This window comes from Alosa sapidissima, chromosome 1 (genome assembly GCF_018492685.1).
Source record: "Alosa sapidissima isolate fAloSap1 chromosome 1, fAloSap1.pri, whole genome shotgun sequence".
Taxonomy (NCBI): Eukaryota; Metazoa; Chordata; class Actinopteri; order Clupeiformes; family Clupeidae; genus Alosa; species Alosa sapidissima.
Genome location: NC_055957.1, coordinates 45,404,666 through 45,432,325, shown reverse-complemented (window position 1 = coordinate 45,432,325; position 27,660 = coordinate 45,404,666). Strand labels below are relative to the sequence as shown.

The following is a 27,660-nucleotide window of genomic DNA, read 5'->3' as shown; positions in this document are numbered from 1 at the left end:
TTACAAAGGTCCTGTGCTGCAGAGCTGAATAAATGTTACATTTAAGTTATTTTGGGTCTGTTCAATGGTCATCTTGGTGTTTGAAATAAGGCGCACAAAAGGTGTGCACTGCAACAGTTTATGGTGAATAATGGATGACACACACACACACACACACACACACACACACACACTATGTTTGTCAGCTATGAATTCCATAACTTTAGTGACACCAGTAATACTGTTAAGTTAATTCACCACTGACATGAAATGAAAACTACATTTGAAAAACAAAACAAAGCATAACATAGCAATGCTTTTAAGTAATCGGATTAATATATGTCACTATATTTCTATCTAGTGGGATATAGGTGCGGAGAAGTGAAGTCGCACTGTGGTCTCTAGAATGTTTGTCAGCTGCGTCTTGTTACGCTTTTTAACGACTACCCAAACACAGTAGGCTACTCCGCAAAGTCGCACAGGGCTAAATCGGTGCAGACTAGACGGAATCACGAGTGCAGAGAGACACAGCAGGGTAATAGTGAATGATTTAATTACACCGTACTGGATAACTGTCTTAAAGCCAGTTCATGAGCAAATGCATGTTCTTGACTGCTCAAGCCACTGACATTGTTCCACAGTATCCCTGTGACTACCGTCACGGTCATTATCGGGGAAGAATGTCCGGATTGGACAAAGAGACAGATGGACAGACACCCATCGCTGCCGCAGAGCACCCAACGCAGGCTTCAGCCGACATGCAGGCCGCTTTCACTAAATACAAAGAGAGAAGAACGGGAGGGGAGGGGTAGGGGATGACAGGAAGGCGAGAATCCAATTCTTTTTCAATACCGCATATAGGCTGCGATCAGCCCCGCGCCCCCGCCTCCTTTTCTCTCTTTGAGTAAGCTACTCGGTGAACAATGGCCCGGTGTAATTACGTGTAGCCTATATGAACATTTATTTCCTAGTTTAAACGACGTTACAAGTAAATAATTTAGTGTATAACGTTTCGCCTTGCAGTCAAATACGGCTGCGCATCTTTGTGGCTCAATGCCGAAAAAGGCGATGTTGATGTCCCGACAGGAAGGCTGTCCGTCTGATATCCTATCCTATAATTTCAGAAAGAACTATCAAACATCATCGAGTTTTATATGGTGAGTACAACGCGACAATAAGTATTCATTTACGCACAATAACTTTGGTTAATTTACCAAATCAGCGTCGTGTTAGCGGTCATAAAAATATGAATCATAACTTGTTATGATCATAGCGCGCGACTCAACAGGTCCCTTGTACAGTAGCGGGGCAGCCGAAGTTATCGCGTGCGTTACGCTGACGCAATTATGATATTCAATGTGTTTAGTTGTACGGTTCGCCATAGGACAGAAAAAAGACCTGGGTGGCGAAAATGATTCGTCAGAATAGGCTACAGACGTAAAATATTTTTAGGGATTAGGGGCAATAGTAATCGTAAAAATAACCATGAAATATATTTTTTTGACTGTATGTGTCGGACTGGCTGTGGCTACATCTGTTATTTTTTGATTTTGTTAAAGGTTAATCTAAGGGCAGACAACACAATAACATTATTTTGACACGAGAGTCTTAAATCAAGCGTTTAGACGTTACACGTGCATTTACGCAAGCATATTAAACAATATACCCACTATATGGTTACAATTTACTGATGGGACACACCTTATAAGGGCAGGTTCCCAGCAAAATTGAATGCACATGTAGTGTGTTCATGTTAATGTTGGTTTCACCCAACAGATTGGCGTCTCCACTGTCTTAGGTGGTGTAAGTAATAATTGCATATGTGTGTGTGTGTGTGTGTGTGTGTGTGTGTGTTGTGGTAGGCATTTGTTTATAATTTGTTTATAATTTCATTTATTTCTTCAGTATAAAAAGTCTGTCTGCATGAGGAGCATTTGTTTGAGATTAATGAATGACACACTATAATTACAGAAAAACAAGCCAAAAACCTTAATTCAGTTATCAGACATTTATTTGATCCCTATCATTACCATATCAAAGTCAAAGGAAGGATGTTGTTTTTTTATGGTAGAAGAATTCATATCTACTAATGACCAAACTCATCATGATCTCATGGTGAGAATATGTCTTGATGCTTTTTTTATTTATTGCCTTTTGAAAGACCAAGGAGTCCAGCTACAGGACTAAAACATCTGCTCTCTCTCTCTCTCACACACACACACACACACACACACACATCCAAACACACACACACACACACACACACACACACACACACACACACACATCCAAACTCACACACACATCCAAACTCTCACACACACACATCCAAACACACCACACACACACACACACACACACACACACACACACACACGCATCCAAACTCACACACACACGCATCCAAACACACACACGCGCACACACACACACACACATCCAAACACACCACACACACACACACACACACACACACACTCACTCACTCAGTTTGTCTCCCTTGCCAGTCTCTTCTTTAGGAGGTTTATAAATTGCATCAATAACTTCAACTCCAGTGGTGCACTTTGGGATAATCTTTGCTATCGGTAGAAGCACTTTTACAAAATATAGGCCTTATGACACACACACACACACACACACACACACACACACACACACACACACACACACACACATGCACACAGGTTAAGATTAACCTTTACTGTGTGATCACTGAGTGATCTAATGCAGTTTTAACATGCGTCATTTTATGTTTCATGGCGTAATCTGTCCGATTGAACTATGTTATATTATCAACAAAAACGGATTTAAGGTCTATGCTGTACTCCTGAAAGAGGTCATTCTGTGTATGTATGTGGGTGTTTGAGAGAGAGAGGGAGAGTAAGGGAGAGAGAGGGAAAGAGAGGGAAGAGTAAAATAGTTTTCTACTAGATTTTGCAGCGGATTGAATGAGGTGAAGAGAGGACTTTTGGTTGAAGGCTTTGGGTACATGTCTCTGAGGAGGTGGTGTCCGTCGCCATTTGAATGCAAATGTGGAGGGAGAACAAGGAGACTGTGTGCTATGTCCGTGTGTGACTGTGTGTGTGTGTGTGTATGTGTGTGTGTGTGTGTAAGAGAGGGAGAGAGAGAGATTGAATAAGAAGAAAAGAAGAAATAACTTGCCACACATTCAGACACGTTTCCTCTTGTTTACTGGTAGTCGGTAGTCGGACGTACTTTTAGACACTGCTTAGATTCAAGATGTGTCTCTACAACACCTCAGATAAATTGTTTTTGGGACTGAAAAAAAAAGATCTAGCTAGATCCGTTTAAGAGAAGCGATGCTCTTTTAACCAGTGATCCAAGTTCTCATTAACCATCTGAAGCATGTCGCGCCGGAAACAGAAACGACCACAGCAGCTTATGAATTCCTCTCCATGGAGCTCAGGGATGCACGGGCATGGTGAGAAAGTGATGTTCATGTTGTCTTACAGCGTTTCTCAGCTCACTGTGGGAGTCAGCTCCCTTGATTTCAAGAGTTTTGGCTATAGTTTTCATGTTTGATATAAAAATTGGGTGTATTACACTGTACATGACAATGTTGATGCCGCACTCTAGAAAAGGCTACAAGGAACATTTCATATATCCAATCATAGTCTTGAACATACTGAAGTACCAAGTAGGTAACAGGTCAGGCAAAGATTTAAGACTGCTGATTCAAAGATAGGTTACCTGACTGCAAATAGTAGCCTGGCTCAATGCAGTTATTTTCTTCTTTGCCCAGTCAGTGGAGTGTGACGAATGGAGTAGCCGTGCCTGTTTTTAAATATCTCATTAGGAGGTTCCTTCGTCATTGGCTCTTCTAAGTTGCTTCTCATGTTTCGAGGCTCAGGTGCTTAGACCACCCAGGTGGTGGGGGGGGGGGGGGGTATTTAGACATGGCGATATTTGGTGAAAGAGAAGGCATGGAAAGAGGAAAAGAACTTAGTTGATTCTAGACTGCTGACTGATAAATGACTGTGCTGAGAGAGCAAGAAAGATGGTCTGTGTAAAACTGTCCAATTGCAAGGAAGAGGGACACTTGAAATGTAACTGAAATAGCGCTAGATCTCATTGTGCTCCTGCACTTTGTGGACAAGCACTCAGGCATGGCCACCACAAGGAAGTCTCCCTCTTTCTCTCTTTCTGTCTGTCTCTCTCTGAGTCTTGGACCATGACCATAGTTCTGGCAGTAGCTAGGCATGTGCAGGTACAGGAAATTCTTTGAAAGCATTCATCTATAAATGAACTTTGAAAATGACTTGTGTCTGAGATCTTTTGCCATGAAAGATGGACTGTATATATATGTATTTGAATGCTCTTTTTGCTGTGTGAATGTCAACATTTTCAAAAAAAGACCTCACTGTTGAGATGTTCAGTTCCTTTAACCAATCATAGTGTCCTTACAGTGTCCAACACCTCATCGATAGGCTGACCTCTGACTCCTTACAGGGTTAGGAGGGAAGGTGAGTGGTTAGAAGAGGGGCCCAGCCCACAGAGGGTCTGTGTCTCGGTGTTTTGAGGCCGGATGGGGAGGGGAAGGGGGTTAAGAAGGTTTAGTGGATTCTGTGGGAAGGGCCATTGTCCTCTGGCATGTGTTGCTGTGGCAACAAGGTTGGCTGTAAGTGGTGTATAAAGTGTTTTGAGTGAGTGCAAGGATGGGATTTCAGAGGAGCTGGGATAAAGGGATAAAGACTGGCTGTATGTAAGGAAGAGCCGAAAGCCAGAGTGCCTAATTATTTTTAAAACAGTGAATGCCTTGTAATGAGCGATGGCAGTTCTCACAATTGTATCTCTTGGAGTTTGGAGCACTTAGGATATCCTGTCAAACCAGAATGTGCTACATTTGTAAAGATGCATTTTCAAGCACATTCAATCATGTCATAGAAAACAGTTGGATACTTGAATACCGAAGAGTTTTTCTGAACTCTCAGAACTAGCAAACACAACCATGCTTTGCTACTAATCATGAAATGAATACACACAACTTGTGGTAATTATTCCAGTCTGCCCATAATGCAAACTATAAGCAGTACTTCATCATCATGTTGTGTTTCTACTAATCACTGTGTTTAAAAAACTTCCTCTTTGGTTTCTCAGAAAAGACGTTTGCAGTGAGGTCATTCAACACAACCCTTGCCACAGACTCCTCATCTTCCTCATTTGCCACCTCCTCCTCATCTTGGAGCTGCCAGCCCCCCCTGGCTTCCCACCCTCCCAGCAAAGGGCCTCTCATCTCCTCCCTGCCCGGGGACAGCTCCGCATCAGCCGCCTACTCTGGCCGTCCCAAGCCCAAAGGCTCCCCTACATCCCTTGTAGGCTCCCACCACCACGGCCATCCATTACTGGACATCCCTCACCTGTCCTACCCCGCCCAGACCCCTACGCCAGCCCCGTCCACACAGAGCCACTGTCCTCGCTTCCTCATGGCGTCTCCCAAGCTTGGCGTGTCGGCGACCACCACCTCGTCTTCCTCGTCTTCCTCCTCGGCCGCTCCGCTCTGCCCGCCACCGCACCCCCCCACCGGCAGTCCCAGCCCAGTGCCCGAGGGACCCCCTAGCCCGGTGACCCCCGACCCCAGCCCTGGCGCTGTGCCCCCCGGTCCGCCGCGCGCCCACCTCAGCATCGCCGTGATCCTGGAGGAGCTGCACGTGCTCCAACAGCGACAGATCCACCAGATGCAGATGACCGAGGAGATCTGCCGGCAGGTGCTGCGCCTGGGCGGCGCGTCCTGTGCCTGGGACTCCCTGCCGCTCCTCCTACCCCCACTGCCCCAGCTGTGCCTGGAGGGCTCCAAGAGCGGCTCCAGGCCGTCGTCCCAGCCTGCCCCCGCCCCTGCCCCGACGCCAGCCTCCGTGCCCCCTCTCCTTGCCTGCTTCTCGTCGCTGCTCCCGCCCCAGGCCGTGTCCAAACCGCCGAAGCCCACGCACCCATTCTCTCAAGTTCTCCGCCCTCACAAATCCCAGCTGGACAGCTCAGTTATCGGAGGAGGCACAGACAACCAGACGTATCCAGTCTCCAGTGCCCGCTCCTCATCCTCTTCCTCGTCCACCTCCTTCAGTGCTTCCAACTCCGCCGGTTCTGGCTACCCTTTGTCCCTGGGTATGCCTGGGCGTACTATGCATGAGAAATCTGCCAATGCCCTGTCAGCAAGTGGACTCAGCGGGCTCGCGGCTCTTTCCCATCCAGCCCTGCCGGCCGCCGCAGCCCAAGGTGCGCCCCTACCGGAACCGAACGCGTCCGCCGCCCTGGCGCTCGGGTCCGCATCGTCATTCTTGGGGCGCCTGCACCACACCTGCCGGTTCTGCGGCAAGCAGTTCAGCAGTGACTCGTCGCTTCAGATCCACCTGCGCTCACACACTGGCGAGCGTCCGTACCAGTGTCCAGTGTGCCTGAGCCGCTTCACCACGCGCGGCAACCTCAAGGTGCACTTCCTGCGCCATCGCGAGCAGAATCCTGAGCTCTCGCTCTCTCTGCTGCCACCGGCTCTCTTCAGCGCAGGCGGCGCCGGCGAGCACAGCCAGCCCCTGGGCTCCAGCACCGGGGGAACCGCTGCCGCGGCCGCCGCTCATCGCCAGCGGAAGAGACAGGCGGAGGACGAGCTGTTCGGCGACAGCCTGGACATCGGCGCATCTGGTGGTGCGAACGCAGGAGGAGGAGGAGGAGGAGGAGGGGGGTCATCCCAGCGCACCCCACCCTCATCCCTCCCACTGCCCCCTAGTGTGGACATCGCCCTAATCTCGACGGCTCACTCGCTCATACAACTCAACCGGGCCGCAGCAGCCGCCGCCGCCGCTGCCGCCTCCATGTCCTCGGAACGCAGTGCGCAGACGCCTTCCTCCTCCTCCTCGTCTTCCTCCACCTCCTTGGCCACCACCTCCTCCACCTCCTCGCTGGCCTCCTCTCTGATGTCTGTTCCTGCCACCTCTGCGTCTTCCTCCATCGCGGGGCTCCTCAAGGGCGCCAAGCAGCAGCGGTTTGACGAGAACACTCCGCCGCTCCCGACGCTGCTCCCACACTCGGCCTACTCTCAGCTGGCCCACCTTCCCAAACTCCTGTTCCCCGGTGCCTCCACTCACCACCACCCTGCCCTGGGGCTCCTCCGATCCCCAGCCTCCTCCCTGGCTGCCTCCCAGCATTCCTCCTCCTCTTCCACCTCCTCCTCCTCTCAACAGCTGCAGCAGCTCAACTTCCCCTTCTCCTCCTTCCCAAAGGCTGCAGCCTCGTCGGCCGCCTCCGCCAGCCCGTCCACCTCTACCCTGACCTCCGACACCTCCAAGCTGCAGAGGCTGGTGGAGAAGCTGGAGAAGGAGCCGCCGAGTCCGTCCCACTGGTTGTCTTCCACGGGGGAGGCACTGGGCGGCAGCAGTAGCAGCAGCAGTAGCATGAGCATGACCTCGGCCACAGCCCTCGCCACCTCCAGTAGTTACATGATGTCCAGCGCTTCCGGGGCCACCCATGGCCACAACTCCTCTCCATCCTCTTCTTCCTCCTCCTCCTCCTCCACCATGCTGACACCAGCGTCCACCTTCACCAGGGAGATGCTGGCCGCGCTGGGCATAACGACTGGCAGGCCGTCCGGTTTGGCCGGCATACTGATGCCCAACCTGGGGATGATGAGCGCAGCCGCCGCCCTGGCGCCCAACCAGTGTGGCATCTGTTTGCGGGTGCTGAGCTGCCCACGGGCACTCCGCCTGCACCAGGCCACGCACCTGGGCGAGCGGCCCTTCCCCTGCAAGCTGTGCGGACGCTCGTTCTCCACCAAGGGCAGCCTCAGGGCACACCTGGCCACACACCACGCGCGCCCGCCCAACGCTCGCGCCCAGAATTCGTGCCCGCTGTGCCAGCGCAAGTTCACCAACGCCCTGGTGCTCCAGCACCACATCCGCATGCACCTGGGTGGCCAGCTGCCACCAGAGGGCGAGGGAGAGCTGAACTCAGAAGCCACGGAGCCGGATTCCTTCTCTTTGTTCCAGGAGTCGGAGAGTGGCGCCAGCACCATGGGGCCCAGAGCGGTCAGTTCCGTTTCCTCGGGTGGCGAATTGAAGAGCACAGACCATGGCCAGAGCACAGAATGTAGCACATCTGTGAGCAGCTCTGTGTCTCTATCTGTCGGCGGCGGTATCAGTGGGGTGTCCCTGTCCACTGCAGGCAGCCCCAGACGGCCTTACAGCCCTGACCCGGTCCCACCCTCCGACCTCAGCCCTGACCCCAACCTAAACCCCGCCACTCACGTTCCCCCGTCAGGCAGCGTGGAACCGCCTGTCCTGAGTGCCAGCGTTCCACCACCGCCACTCCCGCCACCCAAGCCTCTCTCCCCGTCTCCTACTCCTGCTGCTGCTGCTTCTCCAGAATGTTCTACCCTCGGTGACCCTCACGTGGAAAACCCTGTCGTCGCAACCCCGGCCAGAAGCGCCACCTCTGCCCCGTGCTCCCCCGTGGTGACCAAACCCAGCAGTCCTCTGAGTCTACTCGGGGACAATGACAATGACCTGAGCGATCCCCCATCGTTCCTCTCCTTGTTTCCAGCTGGCAGCAGGTCAGATCTGGAGAGTCTTCCAAGCATGTCTTCAGCACAGAGTTCTTCAGCACAGCCCCCGCCTCAGTCCAGTGCCAGCTCTCCACCTTACTCGATGCCAACCTTGGGCACTGCGAATCAAACAAGCTCACTCGATGTGGACTTGGGTGATGCCCAGCCTGAGAGAGCCTGCAGCCCAGAACCCAGTGAGGAAAGCAAGGTGGAGGGGCCTTCCTGTTCAACACCAAAGATCTCCCAAATGGTGACCACCAGCCTGGATGGGGGCAACCAGCCAGTGCCAATGCTGGACACTGTGGACAAGGACAGAGTTGAACCTCCTCAAGAGGCCTCAGAGCAAGCGCTCAAACAGCTGATAGGGTTGAGGATGGAGAGCTTCTCCTCTCCTCCTCCTCCTCCTGTGAAGGATGAAATGATGGATCCTGGGAAAAAAGCGGGTCCCGAGCAGGAACAGGCGGAGACGGTGATGCCCATCAGCCTTGCACCGACTCTGCCACACCCTGCAGCGCGGCCAGAGAAGAAGACTTACTGCTGCTCTGAATGCGGGAAGGAGTACGCCAGCCGCAGTGGTCTGAAGGTGAGAGAATAGAACTCAAAGACACTCAAAGACAAATACTGTATATACTCAATATTATACAGTATGTAATGATAAGAAGCTACATGTGAATAGAGATTTTTTTAAGTTTTAGTCAGTACAGTTTTTATTGAAAAGACATTGCATTACATCCATGTGGTAAACATATGTCACTTTTTTGTCTAATTGACACAGGGCCACATGAAACACCATGGTGGAGCAGTTGTCAAGCCTACACGCACCCCTGCGAGATCTACGCGCTTCAGTTCCGAGCGTCACACTGCCACCTCCATGTCCTCTCCCCTTCCTGCCCCGCCAGCTACCGCCACCCGGGCATCCGTCAACTTCTGGAACCAGTACCAGGCCTTCCTCAACACCAACAGTGGAACCCCAGCCGATGACACGTCTCCCGGCCTTGTCAGTCAGAGCCAAGGGGGGTTGGAGATGCCTCAGTTATCCGATTCTCCAATCAGGTCGCAGCTGATGATGGAAATGGCTTCAGGGATTGGCTCCTTGGAGAAGGAGGATGAAACGGATGAGTGAGGTGATTTACAGACCAGTGTTCTGGTGCTTTTAAACAGTTCTATGCCTTTAGACAAAAAAATGTACATTTATGTTTTCATATAGTTTCACTTCTTGTCAGTCTTTTTGCTAGTCTATGAGTCATTGGCTTGATTTGTTGGTTGTTTAATGTGATGGTTGTGCTGTTTTTTCTTTCCTCAAAGAGGACAACTTGGGAAAAAAATATAGCCTAAATGTAGCATACAAACTCTTTACATGATTTGACAGCATTAAAATATTTTGACCCGGTTTTAAAAGACATGTTTTAAAGAAAAAAATGGTGAGCTAGCAAAACCTGAAAATCAGGAAAGCATCTTCTTCAACAAAAAGTAGAAAAAATTAGAAAATCTGTTAAGACGTGAAGAAATAACAGGGAAAAGACTAGGGGTCTCTAAACTTTGTACATATGACCCAACGCTTCAGATATTTGTGACTGGCTCATGTATTACTGTGCAGTTATTAAATTGTGTCAATATGACTTACATTTTATCCTCCTTACACTAATAAACTAAAGAAGGCCCACCTGTCTCAGCAGAGTATTAAGTTAAATTAATAACTAACGGTAGCCATTTGTGAATTGTTTGGCTGTAATGTTTACTGTTTGGATCCACAGTGCCGTATGTTGTCTGTTTTTTCAGTTTTAGTTCCTCTAAATGGAGCTATTTTTTGTTACTGTTTTATCTTTTCAAACCAGTAAATCAGACATATTAGTCTGTACCTTTCGTGAGTTGTTATTTCAGTGTATGCTCAAAACTGAAGAGTAAAATAAAAGTTTGGTAATGATACCATTATCTGAAGGTACGGTCTTACTTTTTACCCCACCTCATTGTCTGCAGTAAACAAATCAACAAATAGTGGCTTTGTGGTTTGTCATGAAGGTTTGTGTGTGTGTGTGTGTGTGTGTGTGTGTGTGTGTGGCACACTACCCTCTCAGGCCTCTTCACATATAGGCTTCACTAATCCCGGGTCTTTCCTAACACAATTAACCGTCCCTGCCTTCTTCTGTGTCTGACACACCAAGCGCAATGAAGAGGAATGACAAATAGGCAGAGCAAGGCCAGATGGCCCCACACTGGCTACTAATCTGCAAAGCCATGACAACCAGCACAGTCATGCAGTGGTGTACTGTTGCTGTGATTGTGTGTGTTTTGTGTATGTGTGTGTTTTGTGTGTGTGTGTCTGTGTGTGTTTCTGTCTGTCTGTATGGGTAAGAGAATGTGACAGGATGAGTTGGTATGTCTGGCTATACAGACTTCAAAAGTCAATTTCTCAAAGAAAAGACTATTGTGTGGCACAAAACAATGTTCCTCAGCAAGGCTGAAAATATTTACACAAAATGAGTAAGGCATGTGTGATATGGTAACATAGGACTTCATGGGACACAATCATGCACAACTTTGCTAAATTGCTACTATTCTTTTGAATAACTCGAGTTGTACTCGAGCAAGGCCAGTAGACCTACAAAACAGTGGTAATTGTGCTTCTGTCTACGCCAGATGACTGTACCACATATCACTGAAAAACAGAGAGAAATAAAACGGTGGACTGTCGAGTTGGAAGGAAGCAGAAGTGGGCAGCTGATGGCCGCCATCGTTATGAATGGTTTCCGCCTGATTCTTACTCACACTCACACCAAACCACAGCACTCTTGGTCATCACCAAACCGCATGTGAAAACTGTGTGTGTGGCGTGACACTCAATGTCTTGTGATGTCAGTTTGTTTTCCTTTCAACTTATTCTTTTGTAGTTGAGCGATGTGTGTGTGTGCGGGCCATCAGAAGAAAGGGTTGTTTCCTATTTTTACCACTGGGAGTCTCTGTTGAGCCTTGGGAAATTGCTTCAATGGAAACAACAGAGAGTGGCAATATAGGCAAGTGTGGATGTGGGACCTGGTGTTGTATTGGTAGGTACCAATCATGGGTTGCCAGCATTTAATCAAGAAATCCTCACTCCGCATTATATTATTCATATACTCCAATTTTCAACTTTCTCATGGTCTCTCCTTAAGTAGATGGCAAAAATGATATCTGCTTTTCATTCAACTAGTGACAGGCCCAGCGCTTGAAGAGGTGGGTGGTGAGGGGTAAATGTGCAGTATCAAGAGTTACAACATTAGTAATGTTTCTTTGTGTTATGTTCAAAGCATGTGATTCCCTCTGCCCCCAACGAAAATGCTCATTCTAACAATGCAATACAAAAAAGTGTTCTGTTGGAAATCCCCAATGCCCCTGTCTGTCACTGAACTCTGCAGCCCTGTACAACTGCCCTGCCTATGTAAGTGTTATCTGCATTTTCCCAATCCAGCATGTACAGAATGCTTAGGCCTACGAGGTTATCATAATTATGTATCAATACAAAAAAGTGTTCTGTTGGAAATCCCCAATGCCCCTGTCTGTCACTGAACTCGGCAGCCCTGTACAACTGCCCTGCCTATGTAAGTGTTATCTGCATTTTCCCAATCCAGCATGTACAGAATGCTTAGGCCTACGAGGTTATCATAATTATGTTAGGTATACATATGTGCTATTGCTTAAAACCTAGCCTACACTTTTTTAATCATTCAAAATAATCTTTGTTATTCAAAACAATTGTGTTCTGTATTCTTTGCACCATAATGCATAATATGACCATAATGTAATATATTTCAAAATAACCCCTTTACTTAAATGCCTACAGATGAAAACCATATAGACTGTATGAATAAAAGATGAAAACAAGTGGGAGGCATAGGGTTTCTGTTCCATGCTTTGTTTGTATAATGGGATATCAGGTTTGGTCTTTCCCCTGAATGTGACCAGGTTGGCTAGCGCTGAAATCATCCTTGAAGTAGCTTCTAGGCTGAAACTCTCATGCTGCTAGAGCAGAGCTGGAAACATCAGAGTGCCAACAGCATGAGAGAGTGCAGATGCTTGGAGCTTGTTCCCTGCCTCATCTGTGCCGGGTGGGTCACTGTCCAAAAGGTATTTCTGGTATTTACAAGCCTCTCTCTCTCACAACAGGGAACACTTACTTGCCTGCATCAACCATGTTGTTTAGGCCTACTTATTTAAAAATACTGCCGGGAACCGTGAAATTAGTCATAAACTGTAGGAAAGCCTCCAGAATGATTCCATCATTAGATAAAGGATGACAAGAAACCTTCACATTATGGATTAAAAGTGACATTAAGAAGTAGGCTATATTTGAATGTCTAGTCCATAGTCCAACAAAGTCTAACTTGGTGTGCGGAAAGAATGCCTATTAATCTTTTCATGAGCAGGCGAGCCAAAAACAAGGTTGATATCAAGGACGTTTGGCTAAGCGAAGGGAGGAGGGATGGACTAAACATTAGGGGGAGGGCTTTGGTCTCTGGAAAAGGAATAACGGCCTCTAGGGACCATCAACCTACCACGTCTGCAGCTGAGAGGTCTTGAGTGGAGCATCAACACAGCCAAGCACATGACCGAAGGAGAAGATCAGGATCAGGAACAAAGGCGGAAAGAAATTACGAAGATACGGAATGAGAAGCGTTTGGTTTAAAGACCAGTCGGAAAAGTAATAAGTGGAACCGACATAGTCGCTTAGCAGAGTTGTCAAACCGTTATTCATCTTAAGTTTAGAATAGACAGGATCAACTCCAGTGCCCTTGGATGCAGTAGCCTAGCCTATTTATACATATATTGCAAATGCACATGCCTATGTTTATTCCTTAAAGTGGATGCAACCATTTGGCCACTGTAATAACTTAATTTCTTACCACATTTTAGTTGCTGCAATGTTCTGACAAACAGAGAAAAAGTCGGACCGAAAGATAGGCTAAGTAGGCTATAGGGAAAGCAATCGGGAGCACAAATTCGTAACTTTATTACTTGACGTCGACCAAAGAATGGCGCTCGCCGAGTTGCTGCTCGTATTCGCATGCTGGTTGTGCGTTCACGGGGCTGCACCCAGACAAGAAGTCAAAGCAGAGGTAAGTTACACTATACGCTCAGATAAGCAAACATCATGGCCACACCTTTTAGATAAAGCATTAAATGTCAATAAGTCGTGTAGGCTACGTGTTTAGCTAATACAGGACTTCATATTAATCATTAATGTCAGAGTTAAACTAACAGGGTCAAAACCTTGCTGATCTGCCACTGTTTTAGAGAACAACATGTTAAAGGAAGGCCCATCACAGTTTGAAAACAGCTACAAGTGTGACTTTTGGGTTGGTGTTTAGGCATGGTTGGGTATAAGGAAAATGATGTATCATGCCCTTTGGTCCACTCACTGTTTGAAAGCAAGAGTCCCTAGTGGCCCTATCCTTGTGAAACGAAGGGGCATGAAGCCAACCGTAAATAAAGATTAGGGTAAACAAATTACTTTCCTTCTTTGTATAGCAAATTAGAAAGCAATAGGCTAGATCTAGAACTATGATGGGTGTTACAGCCCTCAGCCTCTATAATTGAATTTGGTTTCAATCTGTTTTAATCCTTTGCGAACAACCTTCTGTTTCCTTACTGCTGTAAAAAAAAATTTGTGAAGACTGGCCATCTTATTAATAAGCCTAGAAAGAATAGGTGTCACCCTCAAACTACAGTAGACAGGACAAAGGACTGTGTTCTGTGTTGCTGTCCAGCAAATGGCTGGAAGCCGGCCAAAGCGTAGACAGGCCAGAGCCAACTGTTCATCTTCATCTGGAGTGTCATGCAGAAGTGTCCAGTGTCAGTGTACTTTCTGAGTCTAGAGAGCTTCGATAATATCATACACAGACTTGTTTCTGTCTATATATTTTGATATCATCACCTGTGTCAGTTGGCTTTCTGAGTCCAGAGCACTTTGCTAATGCACAGATTTGCATCTATCTGTCTATATCTGTTGATATCAGGCTAGTCTTAAGTATACATTTTGTACATATCCATTAGGTCTGTATTCTTTCTGAATGCATACATAAATCATAAAAGTGTAAGTGTTTCAGGTAAAGTTTTCAGGAAGTCTTTGCTCTCTTCTGAGGCAGGAGGTTGAACGGCAAGGGTGGTGAAAACCCCAAGATGCTGAGGATGCACAATAAAAGGGAAGGCTGAAAAATGCCATGGCTTTAGTGTTGTGGTCGAATGTGGCCAGATATGGTGTGGATGGGTCTGGGGGATGGGGGTTCAAAAGGGATGAGGTCTGTTTTTCACTAAAGCGAGATCTAATGGTTGACATATGTCTTGAGTTATGCTTGAAGCTGGAGGGAGGGGTTTTGACATGCAGAAAGAACCCACCCCCCCTCCCCATCCCCATAGCGATTCCCAGGAAGTGATCTCGTTTCAGAAGGAAGTCCACCGGCCGGTTTGGTGAGGATATCCTCACAGCTGCACTGCTTTATATGTAGGCCAGTCTTTGGCAGGATTTTGTAATTACAATTAAATCATTATGATGTTGCAATTATAATGACTCATCCATCATCCCTCCAACACAAACCTTTCGCAACCGAGGGTGAAACAAACAAAAAAAAAAACAGCTGAATTGGCCCTGTAAAATGCTGACTCGGGCCATGCTTAACACGATTGGACTTGACGTCTTAGAAGTGTGGGAGTTTATTTTTCTGCTCATCAGCTCAGTAAATATTTTGAAGAGGTTATTGCTCAATCACAAGTTGTGCAGCAGGATGCGTCCCAGCATTTCTTACAGAAACCACAAGGTCAGTATTTTTCCGGCCACAGCCCCTGACGTCATGTCCTGTGTAGCTATTCCCCACTTTGATCCATCTGGGATGTGACGCTTGGGGAGGGAGAGGTGGCACTCGTCATGCTTTACAAGAAGGCCTCATTTAAAAGTCTTAACCATTGGTAACGCCTTAATTAACATGAACAAGCTATCATTGTCACTATTAAGGAAGCACACGTAGTATGAAATACTAATGGTCATGGTTTATGGTAGAGCCAGATCTTGCACCTAATCATTATTATTAAGCATGAACATATTATTCATGTTAGAATTAACAAACAGTTACCAATATTGACAATGTATCACTGTGCAAGGCTAAACAAGTGGCAAACGACAGGGATAAATCTTCATGTGGCCTCATATGACATGGAGGGTTAGTTGTAGTAAATAAATAACCAATGCTGACTACTGGATTTATTTGATGATAGTGAAGGATATGGCTTATAGAGATGTTATCAATATTTAATACTTTGTTAATGGTACAATTGAAGTGATGATATTGAGCTGAATAGGCACTCTTACAGGGTCGCTTTAGTGTGGATAGCTGACAGAGAAAGACTGACGGAAGTCTCTCAAGAAACACAATGAGAGAGAGGGGGAGAGGGCCATGAGGGACAGGAAGTTCTGTGGGAGGAGCAATGCCCACATGGAAGACAGACGGGTCATTGTCGTGGCGTAGATGAGGTCATTGTGGGAATGAGAGGGTGCGATGTGTGAGTGAGTGAGATGAGATCAAGCTCCCCCAGAATGACCGGAAAAGGATGCCCATAGTTGCCACTTGTATCCGCTCCTTGTGTCTGCAGCTGGGCATAGATATGTCTGGAAGGGATGGCAGGAGGTGGGAGTTTGCTTGTCTAGACGTCTGGACTGCTGAGACGCGTGCACCTCTCCTTGGGCGCAGCAGTAATTGCTAAAAATCACAGTCTTGCGACACACTTGTTTTGTGCAATGGTCAAGTGTATCATCTTCTCCTGTGCCTAAAGGACATAGTTGGTCTGTTACATGGAAGTCTCCCAGTGTTATTATGACGTTACGATCATGATGACTCTTTAATTGGCATGCCTTGTGCACTGTCTGGCTTGGACAGACCAACAGGAAGCTCCACTTGATGCACTTTTAGGTTGTTTTTTATAGTGATGTTTGGTAACCCACAGTGGTATTTTTTTTTCTGGACACTGAAATGCTTGGCTGTTTATTGTCAGGGAAGTATTTTCTGTTTCTCCTTGGTAAGGAACAATTGGACTAGCATACGCATTGTTTTGAAGATCAAGAGCTGCATTCCAAGTTTCCTATTCAGTGTCCCTCAACAAACCACAAGCACGCAAGGGTAAAAGCACCAGATAGAAGGAAGGTCGAGGGCTTTTAAGATCGGAAGGTTTTAACATTCACAGCATGCTTCTTTCTTTAAGGAAATAAGTAGAACATAGAATCCACATATTGCATAGATATGTGGATTACTGATTTGATGGACAATAGGCATGTATGTGAGTGTGTTTATGTTTTGAGTTCATATATACTCAAGGGGTGTCCACATATCAGTGACACTATGTCAGTGATATGTGTAGATGGGCGTGGAGTATTTTTAAATTTGATAGTGGGGGACCATGCTAGGGTAACTTTTGATACAGTTTCTAATTCAGTCTTGGATCAGAAATTGCATTAGGAGCAAGTCGGGAGGCTCTCTCTGTGTGTGACTGCTTTGGACTTGATTACTGTTGACTATTCCGTTTTTTCCATTGGCCCAGAATAAACGGAACAACTGAGTAAAAAAACTTTCCCCTTAAATTTCTCTACTATTTCTCTCTCTCTTCCCCCCCCCCCCCCCTCTCTGCTTTTTACTTTCTCTCATTCTCTTTGTGTGTGCCACACAAGAAACAGGAGGTCAAAGGACCCTTATGTCTGCAGGGGTCGTCATATTAGTGGCAAGGCAAACAACATAAACCACACAACACTTTACCATATGGAGTAACTCTGACTCTCATTCATATTATTTACTTGGTAGTGTAGATGATGCGCTAATGTGTGAATGTCCTACAACTTACTCATTGGTTCACTACAGAGACAGTCCAACAGTGTCAGAAGTACTGCAGCTCTCTTCCTGAGCTTCTGAAAGAATACATGGCCCATTTTGGTCAATTAGATTGCATGACGTGGATAGTCTTTGCATACCAGAATCGTGATTTCTGTTGAAACTACTTGTCTGGAGAGTTCTTTATGGCAGGAGAGGCAAAGTGGAATTAGCCGAGACCAGCAAAAAAGAGTGAACTTTCCATGAATGCCTTTTTCATGAAAAAAACCCCCTGGCCCCAACGCAAAGCCAGGAAGAACTGGCAATGAGATGAACAAAAAAAGAGAAAAGCCCACGAGATAAAGAAATAATTGAGTCTACAGTGTGCCACCCCAGTCTCCCCCGCTGGACTGTCTGTGCACAGTAGTTTGCCTTGTAGGCTTGTAGGTGAATTAGTCCTATTCATTTCTCCATAGTTTTTATGTCTTGCTTTTTTCATTCATCTTTCTTTTTTTTGTGTTGTTGTCGTTGTCCCTTCCCCCCACGTTTTCATGTCGGCCGCCGGCCTTCCTCCTCTTTTCCTCATATGGATATAGCACAGTGCGTCTTTATTTCAGGCCTGTAGCTGAGAGAGTGAGTCAGAGCCAGGGCGGCTGCAGTTGGAGATGAAGTCCAAACACAAGTGTGTGTGTGTGTGTGTGTGTGTGTGTGTGTGTGTGTGTGTGAAAGAAAGAGGCGGGTGGTGTGTGTGTGTGCGTGTGTGTGAGGGGCACAGAGACACACACTGTGATCATTAACCCCGGTGAATTTGAGATTGTAAAGTGGAGTGAGTGGGTGGGGGAGGGTAGAGGAGACGAGGATGTGAAGACTAGATGAAGGAAGTGAGAGAGATATTTATATAAAAACTCTGTATTGCGTCAGTGTTAAACAGCAGGCGTAGTGACACAGTTGGCAATGTTTGGCACACAAACCCACCATGCGTTCACGCAAAAACCGGCAAAATCCCCCACAGATGTAAGCAACTGGGACGGATGAAGGTAGAACCGCAAGAGTGCGTCAGAGCATTGCAAAACCTGCAGTGCTCTTGTGCGTGGCGGCAGAGGCCGCGCACCCATAAAACGTGGAAATTCCGCACTTTCGAAAGGCTCTTTGGGTTCATGGAAAAGAGGAGAGGGGTAGATAGCGGAGATGTCAGGTCGCTGCTCGGGGTGTGGCGGCACACAGCTATTGACCCTCGGGATTCTGGGACGGGTGGGGGTGGGCAGAGAAGGAGGAGGCTGAGGGCCTGGAAGGAGAGTGAGCTTCTGACTGAGGTTTGGACGGGATCAGAGAGAAATTCCCAGTAAAATTACTGACTGACTATGTGGTTTCACTAGAGACAGCAACTGTCTCATACAAATTCAACACGGCACAAGGCCGTGTCCAATACGCTCTCTCTCTCTCTCTCTCCCCTTTTTTAAATACAAGATGTATACGCAACTACCCTTTTGATGTGCACACACAGACATGACATCTCTGATCGTACACTAAAGTAAATCATTGAAAACAACCTAATTCAACACACATGTGCCACAGCCATGCTTGGCTTGCTTTGTTATCACACTCCTCCCTATCCTGATAAAAGCCCCTTTTGAACGGAAAAAAATACAGTGGCTTCAGATCTCTCCTAATCATGTGGCTGATGATGACATCAAAGCGCATTTTTAGCTCTTGTCCTGCCACAGGATTGGACAACGCTCGGGACTCTTCTCAAGTTCTTCCTTTTCATGCAAAAATAAAAAATAAAAAAGTCACATGAACAGCCCAGAGCGACAACTGCTGCCAAGGAGCCCTTTGGAGACAGGCCCCCACCCACCCCTCTGGCCGTCCTCCAGGGTGTCTCCTCATGTTATGCGTTATTATTGTCGTAGTTGGGGCGAGTGAGGTCTTGTTCAGACTCTGCAGAGACCAGTATTCTGTCCATTCAGCTTGTTTTATTCGGCAGTAAACAGCTGACCTCAGCACACACACTTAAGTTCTGGGCTGCCCCAGTTTCATTGTTGATGTATCCCTATCGCTTTCGATGAGGAGTGTTTTATTTGATATGAACATGCAGTGTTTGTGTTATAGTGGGGGATTCGTGTGTGGCTCAGGGTGTTTGTGTAGGCTGGTAAAAAATGCTGAAAGCAAGAAACACATTCAGGCCAAGTGGAATAAAGAAGTTTTGCTTACCTAAGTTTCAATCTCATTCTCTATCTACACACAAGTTACATTTGTCTAATATTATATATATAAATACTGTGTGTGTGTGTATATATAAATATGCATTATAGCAGACAATATTATCTCATGTGTATATGTAGTACAACATCTGAAAGGGATCTATATGTAATGTGACGCTTAGCTATGCGTGTGGGGCATATGGTCATTTCTCTTCCCATTTCTCTTCCCATTTCCCTTTCTCCATATGGTAACGGTCATTTCTCTTCTTCTCAGTCATGGCTGCAGCAGTATGGGTACCTGCCGCCGGGAGACTTGCGCACGCACACCGCACGCTCACCAAACTCCATCACTTCCGCCATCTCTGCCATGCAGAGGTTCTACGGCCTGAAGGTCACCGGTACAATCGACCCCAGTACCCTCGAGTAAGTCCCTGTCCTAAGCACATTTATTTATGTTTTATGTGATTGTGTGGGCACTGGTGCTGTGTACTTGTACTCTTTTGTGACGAAAATTGCCCCTTGAAGACAAGATTATCCAATCCAATCTGACATCCAAATAAGTATTTGTGAAAAGCAGGTGCTAGACAGAGTTGACACACTGAATGTTCTTCCCAATATATGCCATTTATTTCAACACATGGTGAAGTGAGGTTTCAAAAAGCTCTTCAAGTAAAATAAAGTCATCAGAGACACATAGGGAGCTACAGTACCTTCAACATGCCAACTTCCTCTGTTTTTCTCAAAGAGGACAGAGTTATTTGATTCTCTTTGATTCCTTTCTCTTACTCCCTAACTAACAGTGTGTCACTGTCTGATGCTCTGTGGGGTTGGGGGGGGGGGGTCTCTCCCCTCTCTCATCTCTCCATGGGGTCTTATTAGCTCATCTTTCACCATGGGAAAGCAGCTGGCAGGGGCCCTCACGCTTAGTGTCCGTTAGCACTGGATAGCCAGAAAACCGGCCTGACAGTAGAGTTCCAAAGTTATGGCACCCAGGTTTCTGGAAAATATGTTAGGGCAGAAAATCAGTGGTGCTCTCCTGCGCCTGTGTCTGAAACTCGATCCCCCTTCACTGTGCATGACCTCACCATGGCGATGTGGTTTCCAGGGCGATGAAAAGGCCACGCTGTGGTGTCCCAGATAAGTTCGGTGCGGAGCTGAAGACCAACCTGAGGAAGAAGCGCTATGCTATCCAGGGACTGAAGTGGGAAAAGAACGAAATCACATTCTGGTGAGACGCCGCCACAGTACCTTGTAACACAATAATAATATGGTCAGCAAAAAAAAAAGAAATAGGGATTTCAGGAAATTGCTCATTAAGAAGAGAGCAAATTGAATAATGCAACATAATTACCCATAACACTAATTGCAACCTCCCTCAGAAATTAGAGCTTTACTGTTGTGGAAGTTGATACCCACTCAGAAATACCTAAATGGCCTTATGGAAAAGTAATCTTTAGTATATTGTAAAATCTCTACGCTACTGCAAGAGTGTCCAAAATTCCTGGGTGACTTGTCTGTAATGTAAATCACCCCATCCCCCTTTTTTCCCTTTCTCCCCCCTCTCTGTATTGCTTTTTCCTTTGGCCTACTTTCTTCGATTGTCCCTGCTATCCCGCACTCCTCTCTTCTCTTCCTTTCTCCATTCCCTCCATTTCTCTCTCTCAGTATACAGAACTACACTCCCAAAGTGGGCGAGTATGAGACCCACGAAGCCATACGGAAAGCCTTCAAAGTCTGGGAGCGCGTGACCCCGCTAAAGTTCCGCGAGATCCCCTACAGCCACATACGGGACAAGGTCGAGAACTTCGCCGACATCATGCTCTTCTTTGGCGAGGGTTTCCACGGCGACAGCAGCCCCTTTGATGGCGAAGGCGGCTTTTTGGCTCACGCCTACTTCCCTGGTGCAGGCATCGGAGGGGACACACACTTCGACGCAGCTGAGCCCTGGACTATTGGCAACCGGGACCTTTTAGGTGAGAGAGCAGGAAACGAACCACTGTGAGAAAGTTCCTGACACCATCCCCCCACGACACCATTGTGTCCATTGTGTTCTTGTTGTTTTCAACTCCTGGCTAGAGTGGCAGCATGCAGGTCTCGGCAAGCAGATCTGTTCTTGACCTGGTTTAAGTGCTTCTTGTGGTTGGGAATTCCATTTGGTGGGTGTGTCCCCAGGTTACTGACAAAGAGGGCTTTGACTTGGCCGGTTATCTCTATTTGCCGAGAGCCACTCTCCCTGGGATTTACCCACCACTGCACAACAATACCACCTCATACCAAAACACGTCACACGTCTCATGTGAGTCTCATTTACAGTGTTTAACACAGGATCCAGCAAACTGTGTTTTCAACACTATGCCCTGTAGCACTTTAAATGTCATATGTGCAGGGGGGATTGCAGAATTCTGAAGCGGGTAAGACAACTGCAAGTCCCAACAAGCAGTCTCTATATTTGCTGAGAGCAGAGTATTTAGTCACTGTGGGGAAATCATGTTTACAGTCTGAATCAGTCCCCAACCCCCCCCCCCCCACACACACACACACACACACACACCCCTTTGAGTGTCACCTGCTTCAAGGCCACCACTTCCTGCTTCCCCTGTGTGATTCACTCTGAGCTCAGGTAGGATGCGAGGTCGGAGGTCGCGTTCCTGATGAGTTATATCCTGTTGCAGGTAATGACGTGTTCCTGGTGTCCGTGCACGAACTGGGCCATGCCCTCGGTCTGGAACATTCCAACGACCCCTCCGCCATCATGGCCCCGTTCTACCAGTGGATGGACACAGACAACTTTGAGCTGCCCGAAGATGATCGGCGCGGAATTCAGCAGCTCTATGGTGAGTCAATGACTATCACCGTCAACGTTAAGTCGCCATTGCACTAAATGCCAAATTCCCTGAAAAGTACCAGCTACTAACGTACTGATGTGAATTCTAAAGTGATTTGATACAGATTGATATGAATTTTCATGAGGCGATTTGTAGTCGGCCTAGTATAATGCGGCTGTTGTGTTCTTGTCTACAGGGTCAGGCTCTGGGGGTCACCCACGCCACCCCATCACCCCGCGCACACCCCACCATACACCCCGGCCCACTCACAGACCTGGAGGCCCCCGTTACGGCCCTGATGTCTGTGAGGGCCACTTCGACACCATGGCCATCCTCAGAGGGGAGATGTTTGTCTTTAGGGTGAGTTTATCTGGCACTATATGTACATTCTGAAGGAAAGTGTGTGTGTGTGTGTGTGTGTTTGTGTGTGTGTGTGTGTGTGTGTTTGTGTTTGAGGGAGAGAGAGAAAATGTATGGATGTATCTTTACAATTTCCTGTGTGCTCTTGCAGGATAAGTGGTTCTGGCGAGTACGTAACAACAGAGTCCTCGATGGATACCCCATGCCCATTGGGCACTTCTGGCGTGGTTTGCCTTCAAACATTAATTCTGCATATGAAAGGGAAGATGGGAAATTTGTTTTCTTCAAAGGTAATTATATCATATATCAACATCATTGAGCCAAATTTCCGGTATTAGTTTGACCTAAAACATTGTTATGTGAAGAATGACTCTCACCTTTCCTCTATCTTTCTCCCCTTAGGGGATAAGTATTGGGTATTCGCCGAGTCTAACTTGGAGCATGGCTACCCTAAGACCCTGAAGGAGATGGGCAGTGGACTCCCCAAGGACAAACTCGATGCTGCCCTCTTGTACACGCCAACTGGCATGACCTACTTCTTCCGAGGAAACAAGTCAGTCTCTCTACTATAATGTCCCCTTTGTTATAGTTCAGAAACACAGTGGAGTGGGAATGGTGGGGGCTCATGAACAAGTGCTCTGTCTTCCAGATATTATCGCTTTAATGAGGACACACGCTCTGTGGACCCCGACTATCCCAAGCCCGTCAGCGTCTGGCAGGGAGTGCCCGACAATCCTAAAGCCGCTTTCATGAGCAGGGACCAAGGTAATTTCCTTCTGTGTGTGTGTGTATGTGTGTTTGTATGCATAGTTTTGAGTGTGTGTGTGTCTGTCTGTCTGTCTGTGCATGAGATCAACAGAAGCAATCTGCTGCTCCCCCAAGCATTCCCGCAGCGGCTCACACACAGATACGCCTACACCGTGCCACTCCCTCTCTCCGTCTCTCAAGGACTCTCCCACACACACACACACACACACACACACACACACACACACACACACACACACACACACACAGGGCAGGGCCAATCCTCCCACCACTGGCTGCCGATGCTTGTTACGGGAGACAGAGTCCCTCACCAGGGATACAGCTGAAGACCGAGCCCTTGTGTTGCACCCCACCCCCGCCCAGGTCCCTTAAAGGATAGGCAAAGCACTCAAATAGTAAGCCTGGGCTGGAAAGCCTTCACACACACACACACACACGTCTGTACAGCGCAAATAAGGCAAGCAAGGTAGAAAATAAGGGAGTAGTAAATAGCGTCAAAGAAAATGAGTGGTTATCATCATGCTGGGCAGAAAGCCAGTGCTCAGGTTACGAGTTTCGTGCAGGACCTGTAGTGGCCAGTCAGGGAGGACATGCCTATACGTTCTGTGTGGACAGGGAAGAGACTTGCATTTGGGCGCTGATAGAGTAGCTCCCCATCCCCCCTGCACAGATATGAGGTAGATAATCGATTGCCACGGTCCTGGAATCTGAACCTGCCATACCTTCTTTTTAAATCTCTGTCTCAGGTTACACCTACTTCTACAAGGCCAACAAATACTGGAAGTTCAACAACCAGCAGATGCGTGTGGAGCCTGGCTACCCCAAGTCTGCTCTGCGGGACTGGATGGGCTGCCCTGAAGAGGACCCCAAGACGGGCGGTGGTGGCGACGATGGCCACAGGCCCAACCCCAACCCCAACCCCAACCCTGACATCCCGGATTACGGCACGCCCGACGAGACAGACGACACGCACCGGACGACGGACAAGGAGACAAAGACGAAGGAGGAGACGGAGGTGATCATCATCGAGGTGAAGGAGGAGGGCGGCATTGGCGCAGGGGCCGGGGCAGCGGCAGTGGTGGTGCCTCTCATGCTGCTGGTGTGCGTCATCTTCACACTGGGAGTGCTGCTCTTCTTCCGTAGGAACGGCTACCCTCGACGCCTGCTCTACTGCCAACGTTCCCTCTTGGACAAGGTCTAAACGAACTGGGGAGTGAGGGGGAGAGAGAGAGAGAGAGAGAGAGAGAGAGAGAAGGTAGAGATAACAGAGTAGGGAGGAGGAAAGAGAGGTTTAAGAGGAAGGGAGAGAGAGAAAAAGAGAAGAGCGGAGGAGTGAGAGCTTGATTGAGAAGAGGGGGAAAGGAAACAGAGGATCAATGCTTGTGGTGATAATGTAGATAGAAAATGTAACTATTAAACCCAATCGGAATCACAGTAAAGGGAGCCAGACATGGCTATGCATCACTACCAACACGCTCTGCACAGAATCACAGCCTCACGCCGAAACTATTCAACAAGAAGAACAAAATAACAAACTCTTATCAAAAGTATCGAAGACATCAATATTCAGCTCTTAATGTTGGGCTTTTCCATTGTACCCAATGGACTCCTGTCATGCTAATCCTGCCTCTGCTAAGGTTACAGGCAGATGATCTCCCTCCATCCTCTCCCCCTCTTCATCTGTCTCGCTCTCCTCCTCTCTGGCGGTCTTTGACCTCTCTGAGTGTGTAGTTGACGCCAGCTGATCGCTGTTTGTTTAGCCTTTTTTATAGTTGTTGTTGTTTGTTTGTTTTTCATTGTGAACTGTATCCATGACTACAAGCCCACAGTCATCAGTCTCCAGTATTACAAGCATGTTGTACGAAGGGGGAATTTGAATCAAAATGGAGACAGTCTCCTTGCATGGTAAACACCATGGACAAAGCCAAATGTTTTGCATTGGGTCTTCAGGCCTCATTTGTTGCACATTTCATATTGAGTTACACAATGGACACACACACACACACACACACACACACACACACATTCACATACATAGAAATACATTCACAGGGCAATGTGTGTCCTGTAAGACATTCAAAAAGCAAAGAATCCAGAGCCAGTATTGTGTTTTTTTTTAAGTTCCTGCCCCAGCCCATGGTCTTTCTACACTAAATGCTGAAATGTTTGTCCTGTGTCCTGTACTACCCCATAATATTGTACTGTAATGTTTATGGCTAATGACTATTATAATTATAAATGATAATGTCATTATTGTTATGACTATTATTATTATTGTTGTTGTTCTCCTTTGTAAAGACTGTTGTTTTAACATTGCAATTAAATGTCCTGCTGGACAGGCAATTATGAAGTGGCCTTTATTTTGGGAAGTGAAGGGAGGGGGGAATGTTTTGAAATCTGTTTTTTTACATCTCAAAAATAAATTGAAAATATGAAAGTAACTTGTTATTGCTCTTGTTTACAGTTCTTGCTCACTCAATGGTGCTTTTTTCTGAGGGGATGTTTTTTTTATTTAATTTAAAACAATAATAATGATAATAATAATTTTGATGATAATGAGAATTATCTAAAAAATTTAAATAATAATATTGTCCCTGTACTTTTGGGTTGGTCTTTTTTATATTTCCTGAATCAAAATAAAATATTTTTTAAATTTCATGTGTTGTCATACCTTATTGCTATTACAGTGCAAAGCATAGCGGACCAGCGAGACAGGCAGTACTCAAAAACAGTCTGATTTATTGCTTCACAGAAGGATCTTCCTCTCTTGTCTGCACAGGAGGGGGGATGTTGTTTTTGTCTGTGCTGTTCAGTAGATTGATGGGGTATGCACTGTCAGTGATCCCACGCTAAAAACGATCGCAATTCTCTTGCGTATCACATAGCTACACCCAGAGCAGTTACCTTCGGCACCAAACAACATGTTAAAATTTTTTTTTACATAACTTACCATCCTTTGGGATCAGTGACGCTGGGGCATGCTCCAATAGCGAGGGTGTTATCTTAACCTAATTCCCAACTACTCTCCATATTTCCTAAATTCCCATTGGACTGGCACAGGGTACCGAAAGGACTCCTATGTACCCCACAATACCACACACACACACACATATACTAAAGCACAACTTAAGTCACAACAAACCCCATCTTTTGCTCTCTCTCTCTCTCCCCCTCTTTCTTTTGCCCTCTCTCTCCCTCTCTAACTGGAGAGAGGCAATCCTGAAAAGTGGGTCGGAAAAAGTGCACTGGGTCCAAGGATTTAAGTGAAAGCAGAACCGATGATGATTTTGTAAACCCTTTGGCACACTATGCAGGAAAACATATCTAAGCTATACTGTGCAAATGAGAGTGAGCCTATTGGGATAATCACATTTCCAGAACCAACCAGGAAAAAAAAAAAAAGAAAACGTGTCTCCTTCCACCCATAGCAAAGAGGTGTATTTATTTATGGTGTTGCTAACACAGTCTATGTCACTCAGCCCTAAACTGTTCCATAGGGCTGGTCATGGATGTCAATAGTTTGATTGCATGTGCTGAATAATGTCTCAAGCAATCAGGAGCTCATCAGCTAAGTGCCTGTAACAGTCACCCTTTGCCATTGTCCCCAACCTAAATATATTACATTAGCATTTCCATCTGCTATTTGTTGCTATTGGGGGGGGGGGGGGTTGGCTGTGCAGTGAGATCACGAGGCTCTCGGGTGAGGGGGTCGGGGGATGGGGGGTTGTGCTTTGGGTTGAGAGGGATTTGAGTCACATTTGGAAGCCAACACTTGAGCAGAATTCCATGAGCAACATCTGGAATTCTGACTGCTTCGGCACGGCTGGACACACAGAAGAGTGGAGTAGAGCAGAGAGGAGCAGAACAGCGAGGGAGACATTCAGAGAAGAGAGCGGGGGGTGACAGCTGCACTGGTGGACTTCATCATGGCTGATTCTTTCATGGGTAACACAATTGGGTCCCTACAGGTTTCTGTTTAGGTCGTCTTCATTTTCCGCATGGGAACATTGTTGTCACAGTTTGTGTAGAGCCTCACATACGTACATGCACACATCACATGGTATAACACAGCTAGGCTCACTGACTCACCCAACTTATTGTGCTATGTGCTGTTACTACACACATACACATTCAGCTAACATCCCCCTGTGCTCCAC

The 27,660-nt window shown here is 47.0% G+C and overlaps 2 protein-coding genes and 1 long non-coding RNA gene across 4 annotated transcripts; 2 read left to right on the top strand and 1 right to left on the bottom strand.

The window, feature by feature from the left end:
- The first annotated feature begins 469 nt into the window (after positions 1–469).
- sall2 (spalt-like transcription factor 2) lies at positions 470–10,459 on the top strand. 2 transcript variants are annotated; one of them, XM_042093595.1, is made up of 3 exons: positions 470–514; positions 5,098–9,110; positions 9,303–10,459. In XM_042093595.1, exons 2-3 carry the CDS (start codon positions 5,424–5,426, stop codon positions 9,648–9,650), a joined length of 4,035 nt encoding a protein of 1,344 aa, XP_041949529.1. In that variant the 5' UTR covers positions 470–514; positions 5,098–5,423; the 3' UTR covers positions 9,651–10,459. The 2 variants fall into 2 exon arrangements, with proteins under 2 accessions (XP_041949529.1, XP_041949521.1); XM_042093587.1 differs by lacking the exon at positions 470–514 and adding an exon at positions 2,899–3,421.
- On the bottom strand, positions 9,510–13,538 carry LOC121709979. Its single transcript, XR_006032073.1, has 3 exons — positions 13,405–13,538; positions 13,057–13,076; positions 9,510–9,619 (listed from the first exon to the last, which is right to left on the bottom strand). It is a non-coding gene; the product is annotated as an uncharacterized LOC121709979 (long non-coding RNA).
- mmp14b (matrix metallopeptidase 14b (membrane-inserted)) lies at positions 13,086–25,945 on the top strand. The gene is made up of 10 exons (XM_042093608.1): positions 13,086–13,617; positions 19,825–19,973; positions 20,656–20,778; positions 21,216–21,523; positions 22,223–22,384; positions 22,572–22,735; positions 22,887–23,025; positions 23,138–23,288; positions 23,385–23,500; positions 24,250–25,945. Exons 1-10 carry the CDS (start codon positions 13,534–13,536, stop codon positions 24,702–24,704), a joined length of 1,851 nt encoding a protein of 616 aa, XP_041949542.1. The 5' UTR covers positions 13,086–13,533; the 3' UTR covers positions 24,705–25,945.
- The last annotated feature ends 1,715 nt before the right edge of the window (positions 25,946–27,660 follow it).

Excerpts from the sequence above, each read along its gene's own strand:
- mmp14b (XM_042093608.1), top strand. The coding sequence starts at position 13,534 with ATGGCGCTCGCCGAGTTGCTGCTCGTATTCGCATGCTGGTTGTGCGTT. Across the intron at positions 22,385-22,571 it reads CGGAATTCAGCAGCTCTATG|GGTCAGGCTCTGGGGGTCAC; the intron begins GTGAGTCAATGA and ends TCTTGTCTACAG. Across the intron at positions 22,736-22,886 it reads GGGAGATGTTTGTCTTTAGG|GATAAGTGGTTCTGGCGAGT; the intron begins GTGAGTTTATCT and ends GTGCTCTTGCAG.
- sall2 (XM_042093587.1), top strand. The coding sequence starts at position 3,346 with ATGTCGCGCCGGAAACAGAAACGACCACAGCAGCTTATGAATTCCTCT. Across the intron at positions 3,422-5,097 it reads CTCAGGGATGCACGGGCATG|AAAAGACGTTTGCAGTGAGG; the intron begins GTGAGAAAGTGA and ends TTGGTTTCTCAG. Across the intron at positions 9,111-9,302 it reads CCAGCCGCAGTGGTCTGAAG|GGCCACATGAAACACCATGG; the intron begins GTGAGAGAATAG and ends TAATTGACACAG.